This window comes from Falco rusticolus, chromosome 10 (genome assembly GCF_015220075.1).
Source record: "Falco rusticolus isolate bFalRus1 chromosome 10, bFalRus1.pri, whole genome shotgun sequence".
NCBI classification, from domain to species: domain Eukaryota; kingdom Metazoa; phylum Chordata; class Aves; order Falconiformes; family Falconidae; genus Falco; species Falco rusticolus.
In genome coordinates, this window is record NC_051196.1 from 24,825,025 (window position 1) to 24,845,520 (window position 20,496).

The following is a 20,496-nucleotide window of genomic DNA, read 5'->3' on the forward strand; positions in this document are numbered from 1 at the left end:
TGTCTCTGCCAGTTCCCAGCCACCATGCTGCGCCTGCCAGTTTTTGGCCCCTCTGTGCTCACTCCCGTGGCCTCTCTACAGGCTGCGTCAGCCTCCAGCTTCGACGGCTGCCTGAGGAACCCACAGCTGGACGGGAGGCCTCTGGGTCCCCCCTCCCGCACCTTCGGGGTGACGCCGTGCTACGAGGGCGTGCTGGAGAGTGGGGTCTTCTTCGCTGCGGAGGGCGGGTCCATCACACTAGGTACCCCACAGCAGCCTGGGCTGGCTCCCACAGCCCTGCGACTGGGAGGGACGCATTGACCGGGAAGTCCCTTGTCCTTCTCCTCCCCAGCGGCGTTTCTCTTCCAGCTGATGCAGTGGTGACCAAGCAGGACTTGGAGGTGACACTGGAGGTCCGTCCCCACAGCGCCTCTGGCCTCATCTTCCACATCGGCACAAGGAGAAGCCTCTACCTGCTGCTGTACATGGAGGAGACAAAGGTAGCGGGAGGGTGGCTTCCCCACAGGCTGCAGATGCAGTGGCCGTCTCCTGCTCATCCTGCTCAGCTCTTAACGGGTTTGTCTCACACACCAGGTCACTGCGAGAGCGAATGCTGGGTCTGATGAGTTCTCTGCATTGGTGACGTGCCCATCTCTCTGCGACGGGCAGTGGCACACCATTGTAGGTGAGGTGACAGCCAGCACTTGGCTCTGGGATGCTGCTCCACTCCTGCTGCTGAGCCTACAGCTGGGGGAAGCTCGGGGCCCTTCCTTGGGGATTTAAACACCAACTCTCACCTGTGTGCAATTAATTTGAGAGATTGTAGCTTCCGTTAAGTCATTTCCCAATTAATGGGTCCTTGACTAATCTTCTTAGTGCTGTCAGATCTGGTGGGCAGGAGGAACGGGGTGTTTCCCAGGTCACAGAGCAGCTGGCGAGGCCAGGGATGTCCCACAGCACTGGCTCCATCCAGGACTGTCACGTCCTGCTGAAAGTGAAACCCCAGCTTGCTCCGATGAGTGTGTCCAGAGGGCTCAAAGCCCACCGCTGGGACAAGGAGTTGCAGGATTCACACCTGGTACAGGCGAAACTCAGCCTTTAACGTAGCTGCCATTGAGCAAGTGCTGAAGTTTTGCATCAAGCCCTTTCTGGGGGTGGGGGTCACAGCTCCGGCCCCCATCTCAGCACAGCTCTATCCTAAGCCCTCATCTTACTTGGCCCAGCACTGGTGCTGGGTGCTCCTGGTGCGTTTTCGCCATTTTCAGGACCTCCTCCCAGCCATGGCCAGAGCTGGTCTGAGCTCATCCCCTCCCTGCCGCGCGTGTGCTGTCCCACGCCGCTGGCAGAGGGCAGCCCTTCGCTAGAGCTGTTGGTGTTGCTTGGGTGGCTGTTGGGATTTTGGGAGCCACTGTCCAGCCTCTGGGCATTTCCAAAGATCCAGGCCAGGTCCTCTGACCCTCCTGGTAGTTTTGCTGTGCTCCAACACTGCTCTGGGCCAGAGGGTGGAGGTGGACTTGCTCTCTGTGTAAGGAAGCGGCACTGACTGTTGTTTTCTTTCAAAGTTACCAAACGGAAAAACAAAATCCAGGTTGATGTGGACACAGAAGGCAACTACACCGTGGGACCCAGCCAGCCTTCTGCACCCAGTGCCAGAGCGACCTTCTACATGGGAGGGCTGCCGGGTGAGTTGGGAAAGACGCTCCAGAACTGAATACCCCAAAGCCAAGAGAGATACTATTCCCGCTGCACGTAAGAGGTACTTACTCACCCTGTTAATAGCCAGACTAACGTTTGCTTTTACTTGTTCCTTCTGCAGAGACAGACAAGGCCAGCACAGCGTCACCATCACCTCCCCTCCCTCATTATGTGGGCTGTATAAGGAACCTGGTGATTAACCGGCACCACGTGGACCTGCCACGAGCCGGGACTGTCAGGGGCTCCGTTGGCCTTAAGGGCTGCCCCGTGCAGTAAGTGCACCCGTACAGCCTGACCGACACAACACCGCGCTGCTCCTGCGCCCCAGGCGTCACCTACTCCATAGCATTAACCGTGGTCAGACATACTTGATCTCCAGTGACAGCAGGCACAAGCCTGGGGCCAAAACCAGAGAGGGGCCACGAATCCAAGGGGAAGGAGGGCAGGGGAGGCAGGTGGGGAGAAGGGGCCACTTCGAGGACATCTTTCACAAACATGAACCAAAAAATTGGAGCAGGATGTGGAGACAGGTCTGGGTCTGCATCCTTCCCCAGTGGTCAGGCATCTGCAACAGGACGCGCGCTGCCACGTCGCTCGTGGTAAGAGCAAGTGTCCTCTACAGAGCGTGCGCTGAAGCACACGGCAGCCGTGCATCACGTCCTAAATCCTGTTCCCTTTACCCCACACTTACAATGCACATATTTAGTTCACGGAACACTTGAGGCTATTAATAAGTCACAGACTGTCTTCTGCTAAAGGCTGTAGACAGTTTTATGATAAATGCAATTAGGACAAACTGGATTAATTCCGTCACTTTTGTGTTTTTATAAGCAAGGACGCATCTAACCTCCCCCCAAGGGCAGTCTCAGGTCACTTGCCACTGCTACGCTAAGAGCTTTGCAAGGGGGAGCTTGGACAAAATTCTGTTCACAGAATTAGCAGCATCTTATCAGATTAATTTATAAGAATAATAGTAAGAAAAACAAAAGGAACAAACTAGACTGGGAGAACTGCTGAGGGAAAGCAGAAAGACACAAATGCCGCTCTTGACTCTCTGCGGTTGCATTCAGTGCTAGTATATAAACCCGACAAAAGTGCTGTTGTGTGAAGCAAGAAACTTGCTTGAAAGGGAAGAAACAAGGAAAGGTTACCTCCGAGTCCGGCGGGCAAGCCCGCTGCTGCCTTCTGCTCAGCCTCACTCCCGCCTGTCGTAGCGCAGTCTTCACTTGAAACAAGCTTTTTCTCCCAGGACACCTAGTTCACTCGTGCACTTACACGTCATATATATATTTGTGTGTGTATATATAAATATATCTCTAGCCACTTGGGGACAAAATCTTGCTTCTGAAATGGACTTGTAACTTATATCATGATATTGTGGTTTTTTTATGAGGGGTAAATATTGTAAAATGGGTTTTTAACATGTCCATCTTAAGTGTAATTATGACCTGTTTTTAAGTTGTAGTATTAAAGATGGTCTTTGTAAATCACTGGTACATACTTTGGAGTTGAATAAAGTTTTACGTTACTCTCTTTCACTTTACTGGTGAAGAGCAAGTATGAGGCCGATGGAAGAGGAGTAATCACCACCTCGGGAAGTGGCACCACAGGGACCTTACAGTTGTATTTGCCACAAGCAGCTCCCTCCTTACGCCAGCGGTAAGTGCTCTGGTGTTCCCGAAGGTGACCCTCCTCGTGTTCAAAGGCCAGTCCTGCAGCCAGGACAGGATGGCCTGTGCAGAGGCACGCGTGGGACGGCGCTGGTGAGCTGGCAGCCCTGCGGATCACAACCTGGCGGGCCCAAGGCTGGACGGCAGGCAGCAGCGGCCGTGAGGTGCTCATTACTCATAAAAGCGTTGAGCCCCACAACTCTATCACAGGAAATCAGAAGAATTAGATAGCAAAAACATCAAAACCAAACAGTAAGCAACTCCACTGAAAAAAATAGCAAGTACTGCTTATGTTAAACAGACTTGAGAATGAACAGTGTGGCAGATAAAGAAAATTCCTTTATTTGTAGATTTATATAAGCATAATATGAAGTTAGTAATCCTACTGCAGTTGCTTAAGTTAGTATCTAGGAGTATCTGTAAGGAAGAGCAAATAACTTAATCTAAACTCATATCTTCCTCTTCATCTTTCTTGTCCTTAGAGTCTCCTTCCTTTTGGTCTGACTTGACACTGTTCTGCATTGCTTTGGCAAACGCTTCTACATCTAGAAGTTAAACACATCGGTTATTTAACTTTGCACTTTCGGGGGGGAGTCCGCTGTCTGTACCAGGTTAAGCTTCATTACACAGGAAGTAAACGTTTGCTTTAGTACGACTCAATTAGCAGGGAAGAAAATTGCAACACATATTCGGCTCGCTCTGACAGCGCCAGCATTTATGCACTTTTAACTGTGCAGAGGCAGCCTAAGACCAGGATTACTTCAGTAACTGAACGGGTCCTGAAAGCTCCTTAGAGAAAATGGGTACCTCCTCCCACCAGTGCTACGGGCCCCAGCTGTGTTCACTTAAAGATGACTCATTGAAGACTCCCACAAAAAAGGCATTCCTGAACAAGGCAACTACACCACCTCCAGAGCCTTCTGCAAAAGGGTTTTTCCTTTATCAAGAAAACTATGCCAAGGCTGCTCAGCACATCTCTTTGCAGAGCCCCGACTTCTCCAAACACATCTGACACACTGTGTCTGCCAGGGGACACCAGAGCCCTCGCCTTTCATTGCAGGAACAGTGCGAGGGTCATCATTACATTCCACGTTCAGTGGCTGTGTGCAGTGCAAAAAAAACCCCCAAACCACACCAAAAACAAACAACACCCGCCTTCCCCCCCAAAACCAAAACCCGAACAACCAAACCCAAACAACCATTTCATCCTGTTCCCAACAGCACCAATACTCACCTCCTTTATTTGCTGCATCTACTGCCTCTGCGGGTAAGCCAAACTGGCTCATTAGTGGGCCAAGCTGTCCTGAAGCTAAGGCAGCACTGAACATGCTCAATGCCTGTGAATTGGAGTCAACAGCATCAAGAAAAGGTTTGCATCGTGTTCCTCCAGCATCAGGTGGCTACTGCGCAATAACCGCGCGAGGAGAGCGGGCCTGGAGGCAGCCGCTCCCCTCTGTTAACCCCGGCACTATGGGCAGGGTTCAAAACGCCGCTGCAGCACAGGCCCCGCGCAGATTCCGCCATCAGGAACAACGCCTGCTCTTGGCCAGCCAGATGCCAGGAAGCACGAGCTGGTAAGCCCTGCTAGACCGAGCAACGCCCCAAACCACAGCCACATAACCTCCAGTCGGTTTAGCGCACGGAAAAATTCCATCTTCACCTAGATGCAGACACTCTATCAAATTGCCAACTAAAACCAGCCCTCATTTCCAAGTCTTGCCTACACAGAAGAGCTGCTATAGTTGAAACTAAAAATAGTCCTCTCAGCCACCGAAATTTTGCAAATGGGCGAGTTTCCATCAATCAGTCTAATAGCTCAAACGGGCCTGTAATACATCAGCTTTTATCACATGCAGACAGGCCTGGAATTAAGCACTAGTGTTTCAAGAGGAACAAGGGCTGCAGTGCTGTAATCACAAGCATCTCTTCCCATCAGTCGCTTGAAATGCCCTTCAAGGCAACTGCTGCCAAGCCACTCATTGACAGGGAATAATGAGTCTTCTACTACTCCTGCCATTTGCCAGAGAGTGTTTATAATAAAGAGAAAGATAAAGCCCAATTCCAAGGGAAATAAATAAAAATTCTGATCTGGTGCTGGGTGACTGCAGGAAGAAACAGTGTTCCATTAAACCATCTCCCTCCTCCCTTCCACTTCTACTGACAACCTCCTACTCGGAATGGTGTCAGGAACCTGAAAAAGCACGGCAAGGCCGATGGCGACGCACGGGGGAGAAGGGGAGGAGAACGGTACTTCCCGTGACAGTTAGGCATCTACCTGCTGAAACTGAGGAGACGTCAGGGTATTCTGAATCTCTTCTGCAGTCTGCGGCAGAGATTCCCCCGAGGGAAGGTAAGGCATCAACCGTTCTTGAACTTCAGCATTGGCCAGGATGGGAGCCATTATCTCAGGAGTCAGAACAGTTGCCAGGTCAACTAGGAAGAAAATAAAGGGCTGGCTGTTAGACCATGCGCAAAACCTCATGTTTTTCTCATGTAAGCCAAACGATCTAGTCAGAAGAGTAGGGAAATGGAGTTAGCGCACTGCTCACATCCTTTTTCCCTCTGTTTTGGGAGTGAGAATAAGACTCTTGAAGCAGTCAAGCACAACACTCAAATGAAAACACGAACAAAAAAATTTAAGAGATGTTTCAAACCGATCTGGAGCACGATAGGACAGTAAAACAGCTCCAAAGGACTCCTGGATCCACCAGCTGTCTGGTCAGAACACTGTTACCTTGCTGTCCTCCTGCTCCAGATGGCACATTCATAGTAGCTAAAATGTTCTGAAGGTCACTCAGTTGAATGGGCTGGGTTGGGCTTGTGGCTGAGCTGGTTCCATTACCCGAACTTGGTACGGGGCTCGGACTGGTCACAGACGCAGCCGCAGGAACGGATGGGGCAGGCGTTACACGTGTAGAAGAAGTCGTGGAAGATGGTGTCACAGCAGCTGATTGGCTGCGAGAGCTGGAGAAGACAATTAGTATAATTAACTCCCTCCAAAACCGTATTTTGAAATGCTTCTTTTCAAGCCCTTACAATACGAAGGGCTCCTACCTCGTTTCAGAGAGGTCGTAAGCAGTCTTAATTCCCCTCACATTTCCTGCCCAGTAGGCCACAGCTCCTCCCACAGAAGCACAACTTTACGTTACAAAACTACCACCACTGAGGAGCAGGCAGCCTACCTTGACGATGAACTGCTGGTCGGGGGTCCCCCACTTCCAAGCAGACTGGCCAGCCCAGGACCCGTCAGTGCCCCCAGCCCACCTTCCGTAAACATAAAAGAAGAACAGGTTTAGAAATTTATTTCTTCAGGTTTTTTTGCACCTCTCTGCTCCAGAGAGGGCACTCTTGTACCTGAAAGGTTCTGAAAGACCCCAGACCAACCCCCCCACCCCTTTCTGTAAATTAACAGCTCTTGCATCCCTATTAGAAAACTGCCTTAGAGACCTGCACATTTTAGAAATTACTCAATTTCTAGATGTTCACAAGGATAAAATTACTTCAGCTTGTGCCGTACATACACAATCACTGTAACACAGCCCTCTCTCATCTACTGGTTCCCAAAATTCCAACTTTTCTCTAAAATAAAGCCAAGGCCCTCAGCAGATCACAGAGACAGTCTTCAAGTCACCACCACCACCACCTCCCTCATATACCCAGGGTTTTGCAGCTTCAAACCTAACGCAGAGACAACCTCACGCACAAAGTGCTGCTAGTAGAGCAGCGATCAGGAAACCAACACTTGGCCTTTGAGCCAACTGCCACGTGCAAAAGAAATCAGAATCAGCCTCCCTCATCCACACATCCCAACTATCAGGGACTTACTGCAGCATCAAGAACATCAGCTAAAAAAAGCTGGGGCAAGGCTTGGCTTCTAGGTCCACCGGAGCTGTCGGTGACTCAAACTGCTCCTCTACAATTCCTGTGAGCTGCATCAGCCAAACGCTCCATTTACCACACACACTTCACATCCATCGGTTTCTTGTACCGCATCTGATTAGATACACAACCCTACACAAGCATCTGCGTTCATCACCCACCTTTTGGGAACTATCTGCAAGCAGAGGACAGAATGACAGCGCTCTATTAGCTAACACGTGATTACCTGAAGCTGCAGAGGTCAGAGTGAGCACCAGCCACCAACTCCCTCCTTTATATAGGACCTGCTCCTATAGACCTATGCCCTTAACACTTCCATTCACTAATGACAGAGCTTCCCACAGCAGCAGAACAGCTGGGTGAAGCTAACTGGACTGTACCACGCACTACTCAACTCGGTTTGTCCTTGCTAGGAAAGTTTACCAGGAGCACGAAAGCTCCAGTGTTGCAGGAGCTCCACACTAAAGGCAGAGTCCTGAGAGAGATGCAAACCAGATGCAAAGGAACAAGACACTGCTGAGGGAAGAGATCCACACAGATTCACCACAACCACCGTTTGCAGAGGCAAGCAGATGGTTTTCTCGCGTTATAGTAGCGAGTTTCATGTCAAGCTGCCGTAGCTAGATGTAAAGGCAAAGAAAGAAGAGCTGCTGAGACAGTGTGCTGAGAAGAAGAGGAAGACAGTCTCAGGAATTATGTGAAGCTTCAAGAAGGAAGATCTTTTCCAAACGCACCTTAAAAAGCCAGAATCTTCCAACACTAACATGAGATTTGTATCTGAAGCTGAAAAGACACGAGCTAGATCCACAAGAAAGGACTTTGGAGCTCAAGCACAGAACCTTAGCCGCTGCCACCTGCCAGTGCTCCTGTACCTACTTCCACTCGAGGGTCTGACCTCTCAGAAAATGCTCTAATGGGCTTGGAGTATGGGTATCATTAAGAACAGACCACAGCAGAGACTCCAACATGCCTCTCATCCCCTTCAGAAAAACAGCGTGGCGATTCAAGCTCTCCCCAGCGTCGCCCAGGAGAGAAAACCCTAACCTGAGCCTTACTCCTCTGACCAGAGAGTGCCGTGGGGTGGGTACGCTCCAACCTTCCTCCTGAACTCTGCTTTGCACACAAATATTCACTGGATCAGAGACAACACAAGCAACTCCACAACCTGGTAACCGGGACATTCACCAGGAACAAAACCCTGGGTTTCAGTCCCTGCTTCAGTGAATATTTAGGAGGAAGAGAACGGGTAGAACAGGGGGGGTGGGGGGTGGGGGCAGAAAAAAAAAAGTAGAAGATTCAGTGGAGCAAGGAAGGAGCAGAACCAACGTTCCTTGCAGATCAAGCCCTAAGACGAGTGCCGTGTAGAATTTGGTACCCTTCATTTCCTGCATCCTTTTTTTGCCCCTTAGCTCATCTCTGAGGTAGGGCCTTGCTTTTTCACGTGAAAGCAGCGCTATTTAAATCAATAGCACTACTTGAAAATATTGTCAGGTAAGACTTAACCTGGCAGGAGAAAATACCATTTTGGCATAAAGATATTAAAGCATTTTACCAAGTCCTCCTAAGCCCGTTGGTCCGATCAGCTGCATGAGCTGGTTATGGCTCATGTTTCCAAGAAGGCTTTGCAAGCCACCCTCACCTAAAAACAAAAACATTCTGAAACACAACATATTCACATAGGTTTTTTCACAGCACTCCGGCTCAAACAGCAGGAGATTAATTGGCATCACATTCTGTATGGAAAAAACAGTTTCAAGTGTTTACTGATTCATGATGCTCATAAAAGATAAATGCAACTTGGCTTCATAAGGAGGTAAGACTCCAGAGAATCTACTGGAAACAAAGAGAGATTTCTTCTGGCAGTCTTAACTTTCAGCCTGCACCTATTGTAACAGCACAGTTTATTTTGCTCAAGCACGTTTACACTTCTGGTATTAACACTGTCCCCAGCTCACCCTCCACAGCCATCAGGAATTTCTTCCTAGGGAACTATTAAGTGCTTATTCTAAAAATATTTTTTTAAAAAAAGCCTCTCACGTGAAGGAGCAGAGAATGGACTGTACCTCCTAATGCCGAGAGCTCGTGGCCTCCACTTGCATTTCCACCTAAAGCACCAGGCATTGGTGGATTGTTGAGATACTCATTCACTTTACGGCAGTGTTCTTCATCCTTATCAGTCTTCGGCTCCTGCAAGAAAATTACTCTTGGTACAAGTCAAACTGGAAATATTTTGTTCCAAGACCCTTTTTATTGACTTCCCACAAACCTGCATCCAGAAGAAGAGTCGTTTTGATCCTGCCTTGAACTTCAATACATACACACGGCCGGTAGTGCACTGAGGTACCCTCTTGAATTCACAGTCATCGGGAAAAATAATCAAATCCTGGAAAATGTGGCAGCGGGAACAGATGTTTGAGAAAATACATGAATATTCCTTTTAGCCTCCCAAAGACCTCTGCCCTCCTCCCCAAACCTTCTTCCGTTTGCTCCTCATAGCAGAGAGAATATGGAAGTGCAGGGCTGTCAGGCCACAGCAGCATTCTCATGCTGATTTGTCTGGGAGAAGCTCTTTCAGCAGTGCCAGCGGAACACGACAGACCGCGACTTAACACCTCAGCACTGAAACACAAAACCATACTCACGTCCTCGACGTTGCCCGAAGTCCTGTCCTTCCAGCAGAAGTGAATGAGGGAATCGTCAGTCTGCTGGATGTAAACGAGGCCTTTTCTCTTGTCTGGGGTGACAGTGCTGCCCTTCAGGGACATCTTCCCTGCTCGAAATTCCACCAGGTATTTGCTCGAAGAGCCACGGGAGCCTGGCACCAGGCTTGGAAATAACGCACCTGAGGACATCCTGGGAAGGGAGCGAGCAGCCGCGATGAGAAACTGTCCCCGGTTCTCTCTCCTCAGCACCAAATACCGGCCTCCCTGGGGCGGCTCGGCACAGGGCACAGCCTCAGCGCCCGACAGTTCCGGGGCGCTCCAGAGGAGCCAGCGCGGGGGCCGGGGGAAGCCGGGTCGCCCCGCAGACCCCCCGGCGACGCGGGACCCCTGCCGAGGTACCCGAGCACGGGAGCGCCGCCCCCCCCCGGCTCGCAGGCGCAGGGGCGCTCCCTGCGCGCAGCCCCGCCGCCGCGCTGACCGTCGGGCTCCCGCCACGGCACGGAGGACGGGCTGCCCGGTACCGGCCCGGGGGACCCCCGCAGCCCGGCGGCTACCGCACCCGGCCTCACGCACGGCGGCGGCCCGCCCGGCCCGGCCTGCGTGACTCGGCACTTGTCGCGGAGCTCCCGCTGCCGCCTAACCCCCCGCGCCGGCCGGCCCCGCTCCCCGCCGCCAGCGGCCGCCGGGCGGCCCGGCCCGACCCCTGACGCAAGGCCGGCACAGGGCTACCGGGCAGGCCCCAGCGCGGCCCCGGCCGCCCCCCGCCCGCCATCCCCCGCCGGGCCCCTTCCCAGGCCGCCGCGCCGTCCCCCGCGGCAGAGGCGCCGCCGCCCCGCGCCGGGCCAGCCCCAGCGAGCGCGCCGCCAGCGACACACGGCCCGCGGGGTACAGCCGGGCCCGCGCCCCCGGTACCTGCCGCCGCCGCCCGCAGGCCCTGCGCCGCTCCGCGCTTCCTGCTCCGCGCGCCGGAACCCCGCCCGCCGCGGGGCGGGGCAGGGCGGCCCGCGCGCCCCCGCGGCCCTGCGCGATTGGCCGGCGCGGCCGTCAGTCAGGGGCGGCGGCCCGCGACGCGCTGCTGTGTCACGGCGGCGGAAGATGGCGGCGGCGCGGCCCCGCCCGGCGGAGCCTGGGGCCCAGCTCGCCCCCGGGGTGACGCTCCCCGGCCGTTACGGCCTTACAGCGAGGCAGCTGCACAGGCCCGGGCTGCCGGCGGCGGCGGGCAGCGGTGTTAGGAGCGGCACAGAAAGCGGTGCGTGCGGCCGAGGCAGCCCGGGAGCCCAGGAGCCGGTTCGTTCCCGGGGGGTGGCGCCGAGCCGCTCGCCCGCTGCTCAGGGAAGAGTGTTGCTTTTGTTGTTTTTTTTTTTAAACATTTTTCGGCAAAGCATTCACCGAGGAATTACTGATAATTATTAAACAGGAATAAACACTGCTAGTTAGTTGTGGTTGCCCTGAGGAGCGTAGGCTGCGGGCTTCCCGTCCTCGGTAACCCGGGCACCGCGAACGATCCATAAACGCCTCGAGAAGCTGCTCCCCGCTGCCGGGCGGCGCTGCCTGCGGGACACGCGCAGACGCTGCACAGCGCCGGCCGCTGCCCGCCCCAAGCAGGGGAGACCCCCCCCCCCCCCCCCGCCGCCAGCCCAGCGCCGGGCCACGGAGGCCCCACGGCGCTCGCCCCGCTCCCCGCCCCCCCGGCCCGTTCCCATCCCGGCCCCGCTCCCGCCCGGTTCCCCATCCCGGCCCCGCTCCCCATCCCGGCCACACGCGTTCCCGGCCCCGCTCCCGCCCCACCGCCCGCAGACCCGCCGTACCGCAGGGCACCGGGCTGCCGCCGAACAGAGGCCCCCAGGGCTGGGGAAAGGCTTCCAGGGCCCCGAGGCGTTCAGAGCTGGGACGTCACAATCATCCTCATCTTCATCCAAGGAGCTCACGGTGCAGGCAGGACCCGGCTGAGGCACGCCAGAGGCACCTGCAGCCCCCCCAGCCCTACCAGACAGCTGCCCTGGCACAGAAACCTCCCTCTCACCATCTAGAGGCCCAAAGGGTATTCAGTATTTATTATAATTTCTTTCTAGGTGGTTTCTCTACATAGCTGTATTAACATATACTAACACAGTTATCTTATATACAGTGTTTAATCAAGTTATAAAAGTGACATTCTTTCAAAAGGTGCAAAGTTATTAATGCTTTGACACGTAAACGACCAAGGCGAGATCCACATCAAAAATAAAACTTTTCCACCTGGGGAGCCCCACAGCCAGCCAAGCACAGACATGTCGGCAGTGAGGGGAAAGTATTTTGTAAGTGTTGTCAATGAAGAACAATAAATTAGAAGAATGGGTTTGGAACTAACCTGAAATTTTACTAAAAACTTTACACTAAAGGAAAGGGAGAAGGGGATAAAGACATAACTAATGAAGTGTTCTCACTTTAAAAGTCTTCCCAGTTTCTCTTCAAATCCTATGAAGATTCTACACTGAAGTTTGGATTAAACACATTGTTATGATTTTTTCACGCTTTCACATAGTGCCAAGGCTTTAGATCTTTGAATTTAAATCATAACTTAGATGAGAGGGATGCTAACCTGTATAGTTCTTCTTATAAAAAGAGTTTCTTTAGCAATTACTCTACAGTTTTCCTATTCAGGCAATTCCTATTTATAGGAATATTAAAGGTATTTATTTTAAAAACGCTACTCCAGCATTAAACATACCATTTAGCTTAAGCAAGTTTTAAACTCCCATGAGACGTTAAACTGGCTTTCAATCCTCACCCAACAAAGGGCTCCCTACACAGCCTGCAGCAAGTTTGAAAAGGGGGTTACAGTGCCTGGCACAGTTGTTAAAGTTTTTTTATAAAAAGTATTTTTATGCTTTCCCATATGGATCAGCAATGTCATTTTTAAAAAGTCAAGTGTCTACGCACTTACTAGGAACAAGTACAACCCTACTGTCTGCCCTGTATTACCAAGTCTTCCTCTCGAACTTGTGAGTCCTGAAGACTTGCCACCAACACAAAGTACAATTTCTGGCAACTGAACAGAGCTGCCATGAGCACTCTTCAGATTAGGCCTCTACTGCCTTGAAGTTTTACAGCTGCTCTTATTTTTCCAGTGAAGATAACAACTAAATTTCCAAAAAAATTTAAAGTTAATGTAATCATTAGATGCATGATTTAATACAAAAATATTTCTTCACGAGCATGTTAATTTTCTTTTGCTTTTTAATCCTGTGGCTGAGAGAGAAGCACTTCAAAAATCTACTCTCTGGATGAAACCACAGATGTTTTGTCCATAAATCAGACCAGCTCTTCCATTAACTCCTCAAGCTGCTGGTGCTTAACACCAGCAATTTCTGAATCACTGTAAACTTAACAGCAATGCAGCCACTCTCCATTTTTGCTTGGTTACTCGGTTAAAAACTTTCATAAAACAAGAAGCAACATTAGGATTAGTTTTAATTACTGGACCTAATTTTTCAAGCCTCTCTCCCCCCTTACCCCCAAAGTGTACCACTTGAAAGAAAATGAATATGTCCATTCGGTAATTGGTTATTTCCAGTATTATATGGCTTCGATGGTTTGATACGGAACAAAAATTTCCCACTTTTTGACATCACGTACTCACAGAAAACTTGTAATAGGTATAATTCTGCCAAAGCTTTAAATTGATTCTGCTTTTTCACAACATACAAAACAGACATGACCTAAAAATGAAAAACATGCAAACCAAAACTTCCCCAAGTTATGAGCCTGTGTGGATATACATACCAAAGTGCTTCCAAATAAAATTTTAGTCTAGAAGCATACATAGTGCCAAAGCTGCCAAAGGTAGTGCAGAAGTTTTAAGCCTCCAAGTGGTAGCAAGCGATATATTTTACATTGGAACCACCTCTACGTTCCTGCATTTGCTTCCGAAGCTTCTCGTATTTTAAGAACAGCATTTGACTTCAGAAAAAGTGCACTTTTTAATGCACCCTTCCCTTCTCCTAACGTATGCTTTATGTAATTTTATCACAGGTATACAGTTTAATGCTCACAGTGTCCAAAAGTTGTGAAGACTCTGTAACAGACAACTACAGCTGGAGAAGCTCAGGTTGGGTTTTGTTTCCCCGAGCCTCTCGAGTATTGAATCCTATGGCGAGAGAGGGGCCAGGGGCTCCAGCCCCCACGGCGTGCTACATACCGTATGGAAGTTCACATGCATCTCTTCACGGGGAGTATCAACAGTACTAGATTTGATCCTCTTGGTACCATATTAGCTTTTCATCCCTACTCCGAGTTCCAAAAACTTCAGATTCTTCACTATTGTACTAAGTAACAAGGATATTATCTCTATTTTATTTAAGTTACGCAGTTTTCAAGGATGTTATGTGCTCTATCAGATACAGTGTATCTTCCTGACAAAGAAACTAGGGAAAAGAATGAAGAACCAAAGGTCCCTTTGAAAATTAGTGAAAACATGACGATTTCAGGTGCAGCTTTATGGAAAGAATGCAACAGTATTTAAATATTTGGCAATCCGTTAGTGATAATTAAATCCTTGATTGTTGACCAATAGAATTTTTGTTAAAATTTACTTAGAAAAGCTGGTTTTTGCTATCAACAAAACCAGAGTAACTGGCTTGGAATGAAATCTAGTAACTAAATGTCCAGATGAGATGAGCAATTGCTTCTGTAATTTCAGTATATGTCTGGACAGTCTGAGAAATTTCTATCAAAATAGCCACCTGAGTACAGCCAATCTGAAGTCCCAGTGTATGGGTTAGTGCCTTGATGAAACCATCTGTAAAAATAAAAGAGAAAAAGGAAAGAAACAATAAAAGAAAAAAGCAAAGAGAGTGAAGAGTTATTAACGGGGGGGAAACGACTTTGTTTCTTTCGTAAAACACTGTGAATTCTTTTCAGAAAAAAAATATTCTGCACATGAAAAATAAGGCATTAAAATTCCTACACTATTATCACACCGTGAAAAGTATCTTTAAATTTTCTTACATAAAAGTCAAGAAGGAGTGTGACATGGATTTTAAAATCGCTATCCTACTCCAAATAAAAGTAACATAAATACTCGAGTTTAAACATTGATTAGATACATTACTTTTTACTTTAAAAGAATGCCAAATCAGTTACACAATCCTTTTTGGAAATCTGTCCAAAACCGTAGTTTTGTTCTACGGTGCTGTACTTTGCACAGAACATTAACAGATGCTCACTTTTTAGCCACATTGACTGAAAACTATTTTATATTCTCTGGAAGAGATTTTCAAAGGCATTAACTGGAATTCGTCTGTAGCTGCTCCTCCAGGCTTTGGGAAGAGAATGTTTTCTCTTCTGAATTTCATGAAATCATGGGAGCATCCCAAAGTTCTTGCCTTTCAAGGCAGCACCTGCAGGAACTGGCCATGAGCATACGCTTAACTGGATAGCATTGGCATCTGTGAAAAGCAACCAGCAGGAGCAGGAGCCAAATCACACATTGCTCCGTGATGCATTCTGTGACTTCTCAGTCACTTGAATATGCAATCAAAAAAGCAATTTCTGAAGTATCCAAGCCAAGAAGTCCTAAGAGTGTGAAAATAAAAGGCCCCAGAGGGCCACAAAGTCTTATTTCACTGTCAAAAGCTGGACAGGAATTGCTTAAAGGGCAGATGAGGCTTAATGTTTTACTCATTCTAACAAAAATATGACCTCTGTAGGTTTTAAAAACAAAACTAAAAACCCTCAGTATTACCAAAATAGTTGATTATGACAGATTTCAGCATTTATTATTAGATAATTTTTCCAGGACAAAGTTATCAGCAATTTTGGCTTCCAGCTCCCGCATTTAACTGTTGACCCAGTCAGACACTACAAATTGTGCTGTCATGCAGGAAGTCAAACACACACTGTCTTGAATAAGAACACTTTAAGCAGTACACCAAACCATTCCAAGCATTAAACAAATGCACAACTTCTTCCCCCTTACCGTGTGTGCCACTCCACTTCATCTTTTGCACGTTCCTTGCGAGCAGCTCTTTGTTTCTCTTCTAGTCTCTCTTTTTCTTTGCTAGCCACATCTAACAAACATTTCAAGAGAAATCGGTTGCTTAGTGAAATAGAAACAAAAATACAGAGAACACAGAAAAGACTGCAGAGAAACAAAATATATTTCATTTAAGCACGAGAAAGCATTTGCTGTACACAATCTCACTGAACAATGAAAATCTCAGGCAACAAAAATCTAAAACTGTCGTTTCAGGAAAGCTGCTACTACAAACACAAAGTCAAAACTGAAACTTTGATGTTTTATCTACCAGAAACTGCACTGAGACAGCAGGAAAGAACTTAGATTAGGCATAACAGAGAAAGTTTTTTTTTTTTTTCACTATTTGGCCATGAGTTTTTTTCTGACAAACACCAGAGCAACAGAGCATGTCTGTTCACCACATGTCTTTCCAGACAAACTCCAGAGCAAGAGAGCATGTCTGCCACTTCCCCCCAGGTTAACAAACATGCAAATACACCATAACATAGGATAGCAGCCTTGGGATCCATCTTGGACGCATCTGCTCTCCCAGACTTTTCTGGGAGAAAACAGACATCATACATTGTTCAAAATCATGTTCACTAACATAGGATGAGAAAGAGTTAAGGCTGCTCTAGGAATGAGAAACCGAAGACGTCGTTCCTCTGTCAACCAACCCTCCCTTCAGTCACCCCTCTCAAAACTTAACTCGTGAAATATTTCCTCCAGCAAACACATACCCATGTTTCCGTTTTCCATATTTCTGATATCTGGACGTAGCCGACAGTCAGTGGGAGCTAATATTGCTTCCATGCCTTTTTCTAGCTCATTGAGACTCACAGCAAAACTGGTGAAATTGTACATCTTAAAAGGAAATTAAAGGTAACATACAAGTTATTTTGGCAAAGTGGCACTGGGTCCCCTATACTGAATGAATGCAAAAGAATTTCCAAGAGAAATTACAGAGTCAAACCTTCTCCCACCTGCTACCCTGAAAGCAAGGTTAGGTTCATACAAAACTAGGTTTTTTTGTTGGCGTGGAGGGAGACAAGGAAGGGCAGAAGGTGATGGAAATCACAGCTTTTGTTTTTTAAGCCGTCTGCTTCAGAGAATCAAGACAGATTAACCTCCACGTGTGATATTTAACATCGTGATATTTTTACGAAATAAAAAATAAAAAACCCCAAACACCCACACCTAAAAGACAAAAAAATCAGGTTGCAAATATTGAAGTTAATATCTGGCTGCTCATTTACCACATTCTTTGGAAGCCTGTCTTTAACAGCAGGGTCAGCAGAAGGGAATGCATATCCATATTTTAGCCACTCTAAGTGCAAAGATCTCACAGACAGTTTAACCTAACGCACCAGGCTCACACTGAAGCAGCTGCAGTCAGAGCACACATTCTTTCCACCAACTTCAACACAGCAGCGATGCTTTCAGCACAGGAACGAAGCAGAGAGCTTACTGTAGTATAATTTTACAGCTGCAGCAAGAACCGCCAGAGCCTGTCAATGTGAACGCTTAAGGACGGACAATTCCACAAGGTTTCCGCCACTCATGTTCTCTTGGGTAAGTCACTAGTGGTAGCAATACACAGACTGATTGAAACAGTTACCTGTGATGAGTTTGGTGGCCTACTATTTATTCTCCAAAGCAATTTACTGCCTGGTATAAACTGCACTGTATCTTGAACCTCTGGCATATCATCAGCCTCATCGTTTTCGGATTTAATAACATCTTCACTCTGAAACAGAGAGAACATTTGGCAGGGGAACAAAGGGAAATTGGACAGTTTCATCTGGAGTTCTACAGTGACTGTTGAAGAATCTTTTCAAATTTGAGATACTAAACACTCTCCTGTACTTCTGCCTCACCTCTCATTTCCTTTTCCTCACTCTATACTATTCCTCAAATTTTTATCGTAATGTCTTGCTCCTGCTACGTCTGAATAGTCCCCCACCACCTATGTACAACTTGAATTGTCTGTTTTAAAAAAACAATACTAAAAAATTAGTGTCTTTCTTAAGTCTTTAGCTTCCCTTCTATCCCATGCCATAGCTTAATTTCACCTAACATGACTACTACTTCTTCAGATTGAAATGAGCCAAGACTGCAATTTAACCAGTTCCTATAATGGCATAACAAAGATAAACAAGGCATGCCTGCTTTTGGGTAGTGCTTCACCATTTGCAAAAGATCTGGACGTATGATTAAAAAAAACCCAGCTATGCCCTTGTTTCAGTCTGTTTTCCTGCCATCTAGATTCTAACAACTATTAGCACTGCCAATTTCCTGTGAAGGCTGTATGTACTTGAGTTTATAAATACAGTGTCTTTATTCAAAGCTCCTTTGTTACCAGATGCACTGCTATAATGCATATATAAAATCAAATGCAGTACTCTTCAAGAGGCTGCTCTCAGAATCTGAGAGAATCTGACTGTTGTAGGACAGCTACACCGTGGCATTTCAGAGGATCTCACCATGAGAAACCATTTAAAACCACAACAGCCAGAAGGAAAGTCTGAGGCAGTAACATCCTAGAGTCAGTATCATCCCTCCCCTCACTCACACCCCCTTGCTATTTTCTTCTGCCCCCTCTGACATGACTCATTTATTTCATTCAAAAATACCCTATTAAGTTAAACAGGGCCTGTTTTATACACTAGAAAACAGCTCCATATGGTTAAGAGTCTAATTTTAATCATTTGGTTTGAGTATTCATTATTTAAAAGGACTCTTTTAGGCTACTTTCCATATCAACATCTGGTTTACTGTTAGATATTTCCACATCTAAATATAGATTCAACAGGAAGGAAGGAAAGAAAGAGTTGAATTTTATTATTTTATTTTTTTTTAGGATGAACAGAACTTTATTATTAAAAAAAAAAAGTCGTCAAAATATAAGCCTGTACCATGACAGACTCCAGAGCTGAAAGCAAGGCCTGATGTCGCTCTACATTCTTCTGATGGGAATACTTTTTAATAAAAGTTTGAGTCTCTTAACGTTAAAAGCGATTAGCTTCTGTTTACCTTATTTTCATTTTCAAGGAGCAATCAGGGTCTGCAAAACCCTGCTGGTATCAGGAAAACCCCAGTAGTCCTCTGCTGCACCATGCAACATTTTGCATTTTCCACGTAACACTGAGGCTTTGGCAGTAACTTACCTGACACTGTTTAGATGTGATGAAAAAGCCCTGCATGTTTCCAGATCCCTTTGTTGTCAAAACTACATCATAAACTCAGAAAGGCTGCATCACCAAAAGCCATAACTGACTTAGAAAACATGTAGATTTTTTTTTAATGCCCAAATCCTAGTATTTTTACATGTGGAGTTGGCAGTAGAGCCACTTTACTCATTCAAGGACTGGACAACATCAGCTTGAGGGCTGGTATTTGAGGACGACTTCTTGACATTATCTCCAGCAAACACCATTCCTATGGGCTCTCTTCAACACCAGCAGCTCACACGAAAGGCTATACGAGTTCAAAGTGCAATGCCTTCTTACGGGACGAACAGCGCCCGCATCCAACCCCTATCAAAACACAGACTGTTTTAACCCTCCATTCACCACCACCCGACCATTTCCATAAAGGTGTTTTCCTTTCACTTCTCATATTTCAGTATCTTTTCTCCCTAAAGAATCTTGAACCTTACCGGCTTCAATTTCTTCTGCTCACCACCTCTCTTTTCATTCTTTTTGTAAGTCTCATACGTAGTGGGATCAGTGCACCATAAGCATTCTGTCCACTTGCCATAGATCACACATAGCTTCTTTCTGCTGCAGAGAAAGCAAAGCAGACTTAGCTTTGGCTTAGAAGGCTTTAAAAGAAGCAAAAGGCATGCAGATTCTGGTCTATATTAAATACCCAGCTTCCTAGTTTGCTGTATTTTATGTTTCTTTGCAGATTTCTTAGAAGCCAGCTATCTGATAATGCAAAGAAAAGGTTTCAGCCTATTCCAGTCTTTCTGGCATTCAGTCCTGCAGAACACTCGTGAATTAGTCACGTGCTTTTGCCACAGTTAAAATTAGTCTGGGTGCAAAAAAGCCAACAGTTTACAATACAGAAACTCAGAGTCACGGAACAGGTTTAAATTTGATTAAAACCTTCCAATAACCATATTCTCATTATTTTAAACTGAAGACTGGAATCGTGACTGTACAACAGCGAAATCAGTTGCGACTACTCTGCATTTTCCCTGGACACCTTTATTTCCAAAGACTGGAGTTTTTCTAATAATGCTCTTAAAATGATCATTCTAGAATCAAGGGGTTTAATACGGACACAAAGAACAGAAATGGGTTACAATCTGCATTGCCAGCATCACATCAATGGTGGTCACTATGCCAGCAGAAGAAATGCCACAGTGCTCAGAAACAGAGAAGCCAAGAGGCTTTTATCACTTACTTTTTGTCCTGAATGTATCCCTCTACTCTGTGAAGCTCTTTCCCAAACAGTCCACACGGTTTAAAATTAAGGACACATTTATCTCCAGTACTGTAGAGGAAATAAGTACATAAGCTTGCTTAAAGAAGCAAGCCCCTAAATGTATTAGTAAGTTTACTTTTTTACCTCATTCAGCTTTTGTTGTATAGTTACAGTCAGCTAG

General features: G+C 47.3%; 3 protein-coding genes across 7 annotated transcripts in view; 1 reads left to right on the forward strand and 2 right to left on the reverse strand.

Moving 5' to 3' along the window:
- LAMA5 (laminin subunit alpha 5) overlaps positions 1 to 3,217 on the forward strand; it is a 93,574-nt gene extending 90,357 nt beyond the window's left edge. For both annotated transcript variants that reach the window (XM_037403059.1, XM_037403060.1), the window contains exons 76-80: positions 82 to 241; positions 349 to 479; positions 574 to 664; positions 1,542 to 1,661; positions 1,796 to 3,217. In XM_037403059.1, the coding sequence (XP_037258956.1) occupies positions 82 to 241; positions 349 to 479; positions 574 to 664; positions 1,542 to 1,661; positions 1,796 to 1,950 (657 nt within the window). In that variant the 3' untranslated portion in view covers positions 1,951 to 3,217. The remainder of the gene's footprint in view (positions 1 to 81; positions 242 to 348; positions 480 to 573; positions 665 to 1,541; positions 1,662 to 1,795) is intronic.
- Positions 3,218 to 3,663: 446 nt separating this feature from the next.
- On the reverse strand, positions 3,664 to 11,717 carry ADRM1 (adhesion regulating molecule 1). 2 transcript variants are annotated; one of them, XM_037403066.1, is made up of 10 exons: positions 11,695 to 11,717; positions 9,866 to 10,076; positions 9,490 to 9,606; positions 9,287 to 9,410; positions 8,776 to 8,862; positions 6,527 to 6,608; positions 6,079 to 6,308; positions 5,620 to 5,777; positions 4,579 to 4,681; positions 3,664 to 3,889 (listed from the first exon to the last, which is right to left on the reverse strand). In XM_037403066.1, exons 2-10 carry the CDS (start codon positions 10,073 to 10,075, stop codon positions 3,783 to 3,785), a joined length of 1,218 nt encoding a protein of 405 aa, XP_037258963.1. In that variant the 5' UTR covers position 10,076; positions 11,695 to 11,717; the 3' UTR covers positions 3,664 to 3,782. The 2 variants fall into 2 exon arrangements, with proteins under 2 accessions (XP_037258963.1, XP_037258962.1); XM_037403065.1 differs by lacking the exon at positions 11,695 to 11,717 and adding an exon at positions 10,799 to 10,855.
- A 196-nt stretch (positions 11,718 to 11,913) lies between these two features.
- Positions 11,914 to 20,496, reverse strand: part of OSBPL2 (oxysterol binding protein like 2) — a 39,217-nt gene continuing 30,634 nt past the window's right edge. For 2 of the 3 annotated variants that reach the window (XM_037403064.1, XM_037403063.1), the window contains 6 exons: positions 20,295 to 20,384; positions 19,543 to 19,666; positions 17,503 to 17,631; positions 16,625 to 16,748; positions 15,846 to 15,936; positions 14,187 to 14,666 (listed from right to left, as the gene is read on the reverse strand). In XM_037403064.1, the coding sequence (XP_037258961.1) occupies positions 14,564 to 14,666; positions 15,846 to 15,936; positions 16,625 to 16,748; positions 17,503 to 17,631; positions 19,543 to 19,666; positions 20,295 to 20,384 (661 nt within the window). In that variant the 3' untranslated portion in view covers positions 14,187 to 14,563. Of the gene's footprint in view, positions 14,667 to 15,845; positions 15,937 to 16,624; positions 16,749 to 17,502; positions 17,632 to 19,542; positions 19,667 to 20,294; positions 20,385 to 20,496 lie in introns of all 3 variants that reach the window. The other variant, XM_037403061.1, reaches the window with a different exon arrangement.